This window comes from Mercenaria mercenaria, chromosome 11 (genome assembly GCF_021730395.1).
Source record: "Mercenaria mercenaria strain notata chromosome 11, MADL_Memer_1, whole genome shotgun sequence".
NCBI classification, from domain to species: domain Eukaryota; kingdom Metazoa; phylum Mollusca; class Bivalvia; order Venerida; family Veneridae; genus Mercenaria; species Mercenaria mercenaria.
Genome location: NC_069371.1, coordinates 28,519,395 through 28,532,408, shown reverse-complemented (window position 1 = coordinate 28,532,408; position 13,014 = coordinate 28,519,395). Strand labels below are relative to the sequence as shown.

The window sequence follows — 13,014 nt, the reverse complement described above, 5'->3', positions numbered from 1 at the left end:
AAGTATAGTCCATTGGCTGCTTCAAGTTATTTAGAATTACCAAAACCATTACAACATCCAATGAAAGGATTAATAAATATAAAGAATGATGATAACAAATGTTTTAGATGGTGTCATTTGGCTTACAAATTTCCTGTTGAAAAAAATCCTCAAAATATTTCAAAATATAAAAAACATATAAACGATCTTGATTATACTGGAATTAAATTTCCTGTTACATTAAATCAAATACCTAAAATTGAAGTTTTAAATGAAATATCATTTAATATATTTGGTTATGAAGAAAATAGTATTTATCCATTGTACATATCAAAATATCATTATTCTGAAAGATGTGACATGTTATTAATTACCAACGAAAAACAACAACATTATGTTTGGATAAAAGACTTTAATAGATTAATGTTTGATAAAACCAAAGATCAACATAAAAAGCATTTTTGTAAATCATGTCTACAGAATTTTTCTCAAGAAAGAATATTAAATGAACATATTCCAAATTGTTTAGCTATTAATGGTATCCAAGGCGTAAAAATGCCAAAAGAGGGAAGTAAAGTACAATTTAAAAATTATCATAAAGGTTTAGCAGTACCTTTTGTAATTTATGCTGATTTTGAATCAATAACTAAAAAAGTTTTAACTGCTTTACCATCAACTGAATCTTCATTTTCTGAACCATATCAAAATCATATAGATTGTGGTTACGGCTATAAAGTTGTTTGTTGTTATGACGATAAATATACTAAACCAACCCAGATTTATAGAGGCCCTAATGCAGTTTATAAGTTTATTGAAAAAATGCTTGAGTAAGAGGAATATTGTAAAGAAATATTTAAATAAAATTTTAACAAAGAACTAAGAATGTCTAAAAAAGATGAAATTGAATTTAAAAAACAAAAGTTTTGTCATATCTGTGTAAAAGAATATAAGGAAAATGAAAATCCTGTCCGTGACCATTGTCATATAACAGGAAAATTCAGAGGAAGTGCTCACTCAGAATGTAATATTAATTTTAAACTAACACATAAAATTCCTGTTATTTTTCATAATTTAAGAGGTTATGACGGTCATTTTATTATGCAACAAATAGGAAAATTTAAAAAAGAAATTAATGTTATTCCTTACAATATGGAAAGATATATGTCATTTATGATTTCTGACTTGGTCTTTATTGATTCATTCCAATTTATGTCTCAATCATTGGATAACTTAGTAAAAAATATTCCAGAATTTAAATATTTATCTCAAGAATTTGATTGTGAAAGCATTAATTTATTAAAAACAAAAGGTGTTTATCCATATGATTACATGGATTCATTTAAAAAATTCAAAGAAACAGAATTACCTTCTAAAGAAGAGTTTTATTCAATTTTAAATGAAACTAATATTTCTGACAACGAATATGAACATGCTAAAAATATCTGGAATAAATTTAAAATTAAAACAATGGGAGAATATCATGATCTATATTTAAAAACTGACGTATTACTTTTAGCTGATGTATTCGAAAATTTTAGAAAATTATGTTTAGAGTACTACAAATTAGATCCTTGTCATTATTTTAGTAGCCCTGGTTTAGCTTGGGATGCAATGTTAAAAATGACTGGAATTAAATTAGATTTAATAACTGATATTGATATGTATCTTTTTATTGAAAAGGGACTGAGAGGAGGAATAAGTTATATTTCAAACAGATACAGTAAAGCAAACAATAAATATATGAAAGATTATAATTCAAAAGAAGAAAGCAAATACATTATGTACCTCGACGCCAATAACCTTTACGGTTGGGCTATGTGTCAACCTTTACCCTCTGGAAACTTTAAATTTATATCCGAAAAACAATTTAAGAAATTAATTGCAGAAGGTAAAAGTAACTTTATAGTTGAATGTGATCTTGAATATCCAAAAGAATTACATAAAACCCACAATGATTATCCTTTAGCTCCTGAAAAAATTAAAATACCAGATCAATGGCTTTCTGATTATAGTAAAAATATTAAAACAGAATTTGAAATAGGAAAAAGTAATGTAAAAAAATTAGTTCCAACTTTAATGAAAAAACAAAATTATGTAGTTCATTATAAAAATCTTGAACTATATACACAATTAGGGTTAAAAGTAACAAAAATACATAAAATATTAACTTTTGATTCATCTCCTTGGTTAAAAAAGTATATTGATTTTAATACTCAAAAAAGATCTAAAGCAAAAAATTCATTTGAAAAGGACTTTTTTAAGTTAATGAACAATTCTGTATTCGGTAAGACGATGGAGAATTTACGTAAGAGGGTTAATATTAAATTAACACATGATGAAAATATTTTATTAAAATACATAGCCAAACCTTCATTTGTTAGTTCAACGATGTTTAACTCTAACCTTTTTGGTATTCATAGAATAAAAGAAAGTTTGTTATTAAACAGACCTTGTTATGTTGGAATGTGCATTCTAGATTTATCAAAATATTTAATGTATGATTTTCGTTATAATTACATTAAGGAAAAGTACGAGAGTAATTGTAAATTATTGTTTACTGACACTGATTCATTATGTTATGAAATAAAAACCAAAGATGCATATGAGGATTTTTATAAGGACAAAGATTTATTTGATAATAGTGATTACGATAACAACTCAAAATTTTATTTTGATAATAATAAAAAAGTAATTGGAAAATTTAAAGATGAAGCTGCCGGCATTCCCATTGTTGAATTTGTCGGATTAAGAAGTAAAATGTATTCATATTTATTAGAAAACGAAGTTAATGTTAAGAAATGTAAAGGAATTAAAAAACTTGTTGTTAAGAAAACAATAGTTCATAAAAATTATAAAGATACTTTGTTTAATTCAACCCAAAGTAATCACACCTTTAAAGTTATTCGTTCTGATAAACACAATCTTTCTAGTTATGTTATAAATAAAACATCTTTATCATGTTATGACGATAAAAGATATATTCTTGATAATCGTATTGATACATTAGCTTACTCTTAAATTAAAACTTAAATTATAGAACCATAAATTGTTAACTGAATATTCATAACGTTTAAAGAATTAATATAAATAACATCATTTATTTTAAATTCATTTGCATAATTAATAGAAATAGATTCATTTTTTCTATTATTTTTTTACATGATAACTTTGAAGAATTACATTTTCTTTATTTTTTAGTTGTAATTTCGCTTCTCCTTTATCTAATTTAATTGCATCAACAAGAATAATTAAAATGCAATTAAAATTAATTGTTACATTATTACCATTTTGAACTAAACCAGGACTAGCATTTATAGTTTTCCATTGAAATAATCCACTATCAGTATCTTGAGTATAACATGTTAAAAACAATGGAGGTTTTCTTATTAATTGCCTTTCTATTTGTTTTTCTATCTTATTTACTTTTTCATTTATATTATTGAATATTCCCATTATATTAATTATTCCAGTTAAATAAATGTCCTTATTGGTTAAAGTAATTTATAATAGTTTGTTCATTTACTCTTTGATTATTAATTTTTAGTATTTTATACAATAAATCATACAACGGTACTTTATCTTGTAACATTTTAATGAAAAATAAACAATAATATCCACAAAGCATACTTGTTTTGTCTTGATATTGAACATTGTTGTATTTTACATTTGGTATATACTTAATTACTTCTTTTGGTGGAGGAAGTCCAAATGGATCGAAATACAAAGCATTTCTCAGAAAACCTCTGGTTTTATCAAAGTATATATTATTAAAGTAACAAACCCAATGTGTTCCAGGACCAACAGAGTCGTCCAAATTTATAATTCCGCACTCGTCCTTTTCTTTTAATTTTAATAAATTATTTCTACTAAATACACCCCTAAAGTTTTTAATTTTTAATTGTTTTACCCATTGTTCAATTTCAAAGTTAGATATTGGTTTGTTTATAAATTTTATTTTTTTTTTACTATAGGAATTCGTCTGTAAGGTCTCCGTTGAGAATCAATCTGTAATCCTTTCCCACTTAACAAAGATGTAATCAAAGGTATTCCTAGACTAGCAGCCAACATACCTAAAAACCCACCGTCTTGTTTTTTGTTTTGTGTTAATTTAATCACTCCAGATCCTACTAGTTGCTTTCTTTGATTAGGTGTAAGATATGGTGATATTATATTTCTCTTATCATTAGCTACTGAAATCATACCATTTCCAAGTATTTTACTAACACCAGTACTGGCTAGCCCAGACAAAGCACCAATTCCTAAAGGGGCTAATATTTTTGGAGCTATTTTTGCTGCCATTGGAAGAATTGTTTTTCCTAACAAACCAGCCAAAGCTCCTAAAAATCCACCATTTTGACCTTGACTGGACATTTGGCTTTTTGAAATTGTAATTTCTAATCCCTTCTTATTTGCAACAGCTTTTTTAATTTGATTAATTTGTGTTTTTGTTAAAAGTAAAGGGAAGTTTCCACGTAATTGTTCATGTTTTAATCTAAAAGTATGTGGAGTTTTGTTGTTGTAGGCTCGGGCTAAATTTTTCTTTTGTCCATCTGTTAGGTTAACTTTATATTCAGTATAATTTGATGACATTATATACTTTATATTTATTTTAATTTATATTTATTTTATTTAAACAATAACAAGTTCATTTCCAATAGTATTTATTTCAACTGTTTCCTCATATAATACAATTGCATAAACACGGACATGTGCTGCCGGCCGAACATTTAATTTAGCTGTTAATGTAATGTGTTTAGGATCTTCTGTAGTTACTTCCTTTTTATATTCCAAATTAAAATGAACAAATCCAAACAAACTTTGAAAATTTGATCGATTTAAGAGACTTCCAGTAGTTTTGTTATTTTGTTTATAATAATAATTAATTACATCATCATATATTCTTGATATACTTGTATATTCTGTTTCTGGATAAAAAACACCATTACCAACTTCAAGGCGACAAGATTCCAATGTACAATCATCATCTGCTGCATTAGCTTTAAATGTATCTAATAAATGTGGATTCTGTCTTTGTGCATTACTTTTATCAGGTCGTTGTAAATAAACAAATGCATGTTGTGGTTTTATTACACCAGCTGTTATTCTAAAAGTTATGTTCGTCTGTCCTGTATCAGTTGATTATGTTATCATTTCCCTAAGGTATGACCATCTTGCTTTTTTAAATCTTTCAGTAGTAATTAGATCAAACCCAAATTCATTAAAAATTAAACGTGGAACCCATAGAATTAATTTTGTTACAATTACCCTACCTGGATCAGCAACATTAGCTCTAAAAATTAATTCATCATCATCTGTCAGCTGCAGTGTTATTTGAATTTGACTTGGAGGTAAAATATTAGTTTCTAAACCCTGAAAAAATGAATAATTATTTAATGGAATTTTAGCATTTACTTCTTTACCACCTTGGATTAATGCCTTTCTAATAGCAAAACCCGAATTATTATCAGCGGCAGCAGTAGAAGTAGTATCTAAATAAATAAATTCATTTGTTCCAGTTGATTTTGCATAATCTTCAGATAGTTCAATCAAACTCTTTACATTTATTGCTTTGTATAAATTATTACAATCATAAACAATTTTTCCATTTTTTTTAACCACTAACTGATCAATTAATGAAGCTGCATTATTAATTAAAGCAATTTGATCTCCACCACCATAATCATTACCATCAGCAAGCTTATTTACTTTAAAACTTACTTCAAAATAACTATTAAACCAATCAAAATATGAACTTCTATCATTAATTGTAAAGTGATATCCGTTTTTTTGTTGCTTAACATTATTTCCCAAGACAGATATTAAAGCTGTATCTAATTGAATAGGAGTTAATTCATATCTTTCGCAATATTCTTTTGTTCTAAACATGTATATATTATATATTATTTTATTTTTTATTTTATTTTTTATTTTTTATAAATTAATCTGTTAATACGTTTTTGTTGAGCTGAAGTTCCAGCACGAGCTAAAGTCCCAGATCATGACAATATTCTATTTATTCTCATATGAATATCCTCCTCATTATCATTATTTTTATTATTATTTTTACTGTTATTCTTTTCTTGTAATTCCTTAGCAATTAAATTACCAACTGCCGGAGCAGGTTTCTTTTTAAGTTTTTCAACAATTTTAGCTGCAGCTAAATTTCCAACTTCTGTTCCAACCTTTTTTGTTCCACTTTCAAGTGCTGCTTTTCCTGCTGTTTCCAAAGCTTTTTTTCCAGCTGTGCTAATTGAAGATGCAACTCCGCTTGAAAGCAATTTCGTTAAAGTGTCAAAGATACCTGTCCCGTGTATGATTTCTTCTCCTGTGTGAGCATCAACATAAATAAACATTCCTTTATTTTTGTCATAAACTTTTTTGTACATTATATAAAACTAAATTTTAATTAATTTCTTTTAATTAATTTCTTTTAAAATTAGTGTAAAACTTGTTTCAACCTCATTAAAATTAATTATTCTACCAAATACATCTGTAATATATATTCTAATTGAATTTATAATATATTTATTAATTTCAGAATATCCAACTCTTTGTGGTTCTTTTGTAAATGGATAAGCTCTTGTTAAATCTGCAGTACTTAAAGCATAGATAATATCACTGAAATTACCATCAACAAGTGAATTATCAATAAGATCACAATGAATGTAAATTGTATCCACAGAGTTAGTTATATTTGGTGTTTTAGTTCCCCATTCAGTTTTGTCTAATTTTTTTTTTCTCAAATCCAAGCAATGTATGAAAATTTGATATTTCCAAATCCAACTTAAAATTATCTGTAATTGAAATCAAAATCTTAAAACTACTTAAATCAAATTCCAAACTTATTGCAGCAATTTCTGATTTATCAAATTCATAATCATCATTACTTATTAATGTTTCCCTAACATAATTATTAATATCTGTGTAACTGTAAGAACCATTTGTAAATATAATATCTTTCCAATCCTTACCATTATGATAACGAATTCTTTTGTTGTCATATTCATCACTAATATTATGCCAAGAGTAGGTCATAGTGTTAATACTATCCAAACCAACAACATAAGTTTTATTTTTATCTAAAATTAAAGAACGACTAAATCTGATTGTAAAATCACTCGGAGTATTTTTATCATCTTTAACTGTTTCAGAACTTAACACAATTTTTTGTTCAATTTATATATAATTAAAAACTAAAGTTTTAAAACTTTAACTAAAATTTAAATTCAAGAAAAATAATTTTTATATAACTTTTCATGTTGTTCTGGTAACAATGTTTTCATTTTTAATAGTTCATCAATTATTCTAATACCTTCATTTTTTAGTTCTTCATTATTATTTCCAGCATAAATTGAACCACAAATTAACTCCAAGTCATTAACCAATTCTTTTGGATTACATGGACAAATGTCATAACCTTGTCCCCTAATTACTTTTTTAAATTTCATAGATCTTTTATTGATAGGTAATCCTGACTTTTCTGTTAATTCTTTAAATATTTTTCTTGAATGAATTGAATGTTTTTTATTATTGTTATATCTTTTATTAATCAAATCAATTAAATCATCATCTACTTTAGTGTTAATGACTTCTTTTCCAGTTATTCTATCCTTAGCAATTAATTTATTTTGACCATAAAGTTTATTTAAGTTAATAATTAAATAACCATATTGCCCATTTGGTGAAACTTTATATGGGTTATGATATTTTATTCCCCTTCCAAATACCTTTGAGTCTTTAATAATTTTTAATAAGCGTTCATTGTATCTTTTAAGATTTTCTCTATGTAATTCTAACTCCGAAACATACTCACCTGCAGCCGTAGGTTCTGCATTTGTAAATTTAATTATTTCATCTGGGTTTTCTTTACTATATTTATTTATATCACGAGTAAAGGCCTTTAATTTTTCGGTAACCTCTTTTCTTGTTTTTATCCAATCATCTTTATTTTTGTTTATTACTAACTCTGTTAATGTAGACAATCCATATTCTGATATTATATCTTTATCGATATTTATATCTAAATTTGCTATAAATTCTTCTGTTAGTTCTTCGGGAGGTTTTTTGGTGTCTTCAAGCTCATCATCTTTATCATCCGAAACCATATGATCTTTCGGCGGTAATAATCGTGTTGGTTCTCGGAATAGCTCTTCCAAACCCATATCATCTTTCGGCGGTAATAATCGTGTTGGTTTTTCCGATGGCTCTTCCACCATTTCTAGATTTTCTATTTCATGTATCTTATCAGCAAACTGTTCTGGAAGTAACGCTAATTGTTGTTTTATTCCAGGTAATGCTTTTAACTGACTTGATAATTGTTCTTTTTGACTTTCTATTTTTTCAGTAATTGGCTTATAAATTTCAGTATACATATCCCGATTTGTAGCTTTTCTTATTTTTTCTCTCATTATTTCTTCTCTAAGATCTCTCATCTTTTGCCCAACTAATTTTTTTCTTATTACCATTTCATTAAGTTTTGATTGCATTTATATATAATAATGTAAGATAATGTAAAATAATGTAAAATAATGTAAGATAATGTAAGATATTGTAAAATAATGTAAAATAATGTAATATTATATAAATGGAAATTCCAAATTATGATACAAAAAGTGATAAATCCAATAACTTTAAACAATTTTATCCTTTTATGCCAGATTCATGTTTTAGAATGTTAATATGTGGATCGTCAGGATCTGGAAAAACAAATACATTAATGCATATACTTCGAAAACCTCTTATATATTATGATAAATTATACTTATATGCTAAAAACCTAGAACAATCTAAATATCAAGATTTAATTAACAACTTAAATCAAATTGCAAAAAAAAATTAAAGTAGATCCAAATGAAATACTTGAATATTCAGCTGATCCCAACCAAATGAACCTTGTGAGAATCTTGAATCAGAAAAACAAAAAGTAGTAATATTTGATGATTTTGTATGTGAAGATAAAAAAGTTCAAAATGAAATAACAAAATACTTTATTCAAGGACGTCACAAAAACTGTTGTGTTATTTATTTAAGTCAGTCTTACTATAAAACACCAAAAGATATTCGAATTAACTGTTCACATTATATTTTATTTGAAAGTCCAGGTAAAATGGAAAATAATAGTATTTGTACTGAACAAAATATAGATCGTGATACTTTTGCTAATGCAATAAATCAAAAATATGATTTCTTATATATTGACAAACCAAGGAAGTTTTTAAGAAAAAACTTTACTGGTAATATATAATAATTATATAATGGGAGTTTTTAATGATGTAAAACAAATAAGTGAACCTGACAGTATAAGTAAAGTTAAATTTGATATTGATTTAAGTGATTATGCTACTAAAAAACAATTCAAAAAGCTTAAAAAGGAAACGGAATCGTATCTTCACAGAAATAAGGAACTTGATAACACAATGAATAGAGCATTAGATATGGGAGGTAATGAAATAATCAACCTAGGAAATCCAGATAAACCCAACGATGCAGTTCCAAGACGGTTTGTGTATAAAAAAATTCAAAGTGTAATAGATGACTATAATCTTGAAGATATCAAATCTATAAAACAGACATTAGAAGAAGAAGTAAAGAATATTGAAGAATTAACAAAAGATTTTAAAAAGAATTCATTATTAATTAATCAATTACAAGGTAAAATTGAAGAAGAAATGAAAGCTATGACTGATTCTATTAAAGAACTTGAAGAGAAATCTGATTTGACAGATGACAATATAAAAGAAGTATTTCGAGTTAATTTAAACATTTTATACACTCAAGTTCAAGAATTAAAAGATAGTATGATTAAACATGAAGAACTAAAAGACAAGATTATTGAAGCTGAAAAAAAGTTACAAAATATGTATCAGTTAGAAATCAAAACAGAAATAAATAAACTAAATACTGAAATGGCAAAAGGGAATCAAGATTTACTCGACACATTTTCAAATAAATTTGCAGAATATAAATCTGAATTGGAAAAGGCAGCTTCACAAAGAGGTGATGATCATGACACAGCATTAGATGACTTTAAAAAAGAAATTAATTCTAAAATAGATGACTTTAAAAAACAAATTCGAAATTGGATTAGTATTGTTGACAACCGTCATATTTTAAAATATGCAGAATTAAGTAATATTACAAAAAATTACAAGAAGATATTAATGAATTTAATGCTAAAGTTGAAGAACATAAAAATGAACTGGACTTTGTAGTTGAAAAATCAGTTAAACAAGGAGAGTTAATTACTGCTAATACTGAAGCAATTAACATAATTAATGATAAAATTAAAAAAATAACAAATGATTTGGACTCTGTAGTTGAAATATCAGATAAACAAGGAGAATCAATCACTGCTAATACCCAAGTAATTACTGCTAATACTAAAGCAATAACCGCTAATGTCGAAGAAATTACCAATAATGCTGAAGAAATTACAAAAGTAAAAAATGTTTTCTTAAAACAAGAAACACAATTAGCTAGAACAAAAGGCGTTGTTGACAATTTATCTGCTTCTGAAGTTGCCACAACAAAACGAGTTGATGATTTAGCTGAAATAATTCTTAAACTTAAAAAGAAAGACAGGAAAATAGAAAAAAGGGTAGAGGAAGTAAAACATGAAGTGTTTCTCTTTGAATACTATTATAATCATTTTTTTGATTACATACAAATGAAAAAGTATTTTGACCGTCGTGGTGCCTGGATACATTCAACATATAAAAATATGGCCGATCTGAACTATTTAAATATATTTGAAATAAGACCTGGAATTCTCGTAGATTATAAAGATTTTATAAACACAAACCAAGAATATAAAATAGATGTACTAGATATGCTTTTGAGTGGTGTGTTTATAGTCGGAAAAACCGGAACTTATATAATAGATATTAAATTTTTATTAAGGGGTGCGAGCTCCCCGGGTGAACCGTATAAACCGACTAAAAGCCCAATATCACATTTTATATTTAGGTGGCGGAATTTAAGTCCTCAGGATGCTGTTTTATTTACTGATATATTTGATAATGTAAATATAACAGCTGAGGCAGCTGAGGACATTGACGCTGATATGTTAATATCTATGTATAAGAAAAAAATTAAAATTTATCTAAAACAAGGGACAGTGTTTGATATTCACCCTTATGACGATTCAGCATCTACAGAATTAACATTTAAGCTTTTGATGGGTAGTTACATCAGATTCTACATATCGGACGAACCTGTATCCTATAATAGTAACCTACTTTTGGATTAAAGGTTTAATTAAAAGATTAATTAAAAGTTTTAATTACTATGTGTACCCTGATAATATACTTACTAATTCAAAATAAGATCAAATATGTTGTATAAACAACTCCTCGATATATGTTTATCTTAAAAGGAATGCAATAAATCGTCTGTTTAACTTATAATATTGATTGTAAACACACCGTGTGTCACCAAATTACAAAGCTATAATCTATACGTTTAATGGTTTTAACATTCCTTCATGAATTACAGCGTAATTCTCAATAAACTGTTTCAACAAAAACTGACACATATGTCGTCTGCGAAACGTTCTATACTAAGGTCATTAAGTGCAAATGGATTACAGCGTAATTCTCAATAAACTGTTTCAACAAAAACTGATAAAATTAACATGAACAATAATCACTTCCTACCTACGGTTAAATAATTCCAATATTGTGCACTTATAGAATAGGGACGAGGGGTCAGGGGGGGGGGGGGGTTAAAGTGCCAAAAGCGGTATACATATAACTACTCAGCTACTCCGCCTGACTGTGACCTCTCTGTTTCTGTCTCTTTGTCTCTCTGTCTCTCTCTCCGGTGGAGCTCAAACTCCGGAGCTCTCGATCCGGAGGCGAACGCTCTACCAAATAGCTATCATTCCACACGATTCCACTTTCAGTGAAGTAATTTTGTCTAATGGTAGAGCGTTCGCCTCCGGTGCGGAAGGTCGCGGATTCGATCTACGGTCGCGTACCAAGGATGTGAAAAATGATACCAGTTGCTTCCTTAACATGTCAGTATTATGCGGATACAACAGGCTATACTCTCAAACTCGTAATCTCACATGAATGAGATGTGGAGACTGATGTTTAAATTGGTAGAGTTTGTTTCAGGATTCACCTTTAATTAATTAGTGTAAAAAATAGTAATTTTGTATCAGATATAGGATCCGACGTACTATTTTCGTGCTGGTAATACATAAAGGGGAGCATCCGTCTGACATGTTGTAATAAATGAGATTCGATAAATATTTCTTGTAAAATCAAGCAAATCCTCATATCATAATTTTACATTTGAACGAACTTTCTAAAAGTTAAAAACATGTCAAAGTAACAATTTTCACGAAATTAACTCGACAACGGACCGCATACTAACTTTTTTTACAAAGCTTAGCTTGCATGCCGTATTGTGATCGTGTTCTGTAGTACTGTAGTATCAAAATGGACAAATGGAAAATTTAAAAAATTAGCAAGATTGGAAAATAAATTTCATTGAGAATAATGTTAAATTCAGCCACATAAAATATAACTGTGTCCCTTTTAAGTTTATTGATTAAGATATTTTTATTTAAACTACATTCCAGTTTGATTCTTTGTTTCTAGGAAGATCATACAGTTGTTATTTCCGACACAGAAACTGTCACGGTTATTGTTGACACGGAGCAGGATGACGACACAGAAACTGTCACGGTTATTGTTGACACGGAGAAGGATGACGACTATCAGTACAATGTTTACCAAAGACGAATATTGTTCTTGCAAGAGACAGTAACGGGGTTCTACAAGGCGCACAAGAAAGTCACATGGACTGCAATTACTTTGATCATATTTATGGCATACTTTGTCTATTTTGGGTTGGCACTGAATTATAGGTTAGTCTTGCTGTGTTTACAAGGTAGCTATAATATAACAAAATCTCGCCTGGCTGCTCAAAATACAACATTTAAAAGCAACTGATAACTTAAAACGTTATAAAACACAAATAGTTGTTGCAGGTGCTTGCACATACGGAGTCCAAATGCGACCGCTACTA

General features: G+C 27.6%; 1 protein-coding gene across 1 annotated transcript in view; it reads left to right on the top strand.

The window, feature by feature from the left end:
* The window catches only part of LOC123531606 (solute carrier family 28 member 3-like), a 33,125-nt gene that overhangs the window by 4,823 nt on the left and 15,288 nt on the right, over positions 1-13,014 (top strand). The window contains exon 2 of the mRNA XM_045312716.2: positions 12,585-12,853. Coding sequence (XP_045168651.2) covers positions 12,585-12,853 — 269 coding nt within the window. The remainder of the gene's footprint in view (positions 1-12,584; positions 12,854-13,014) is intronic.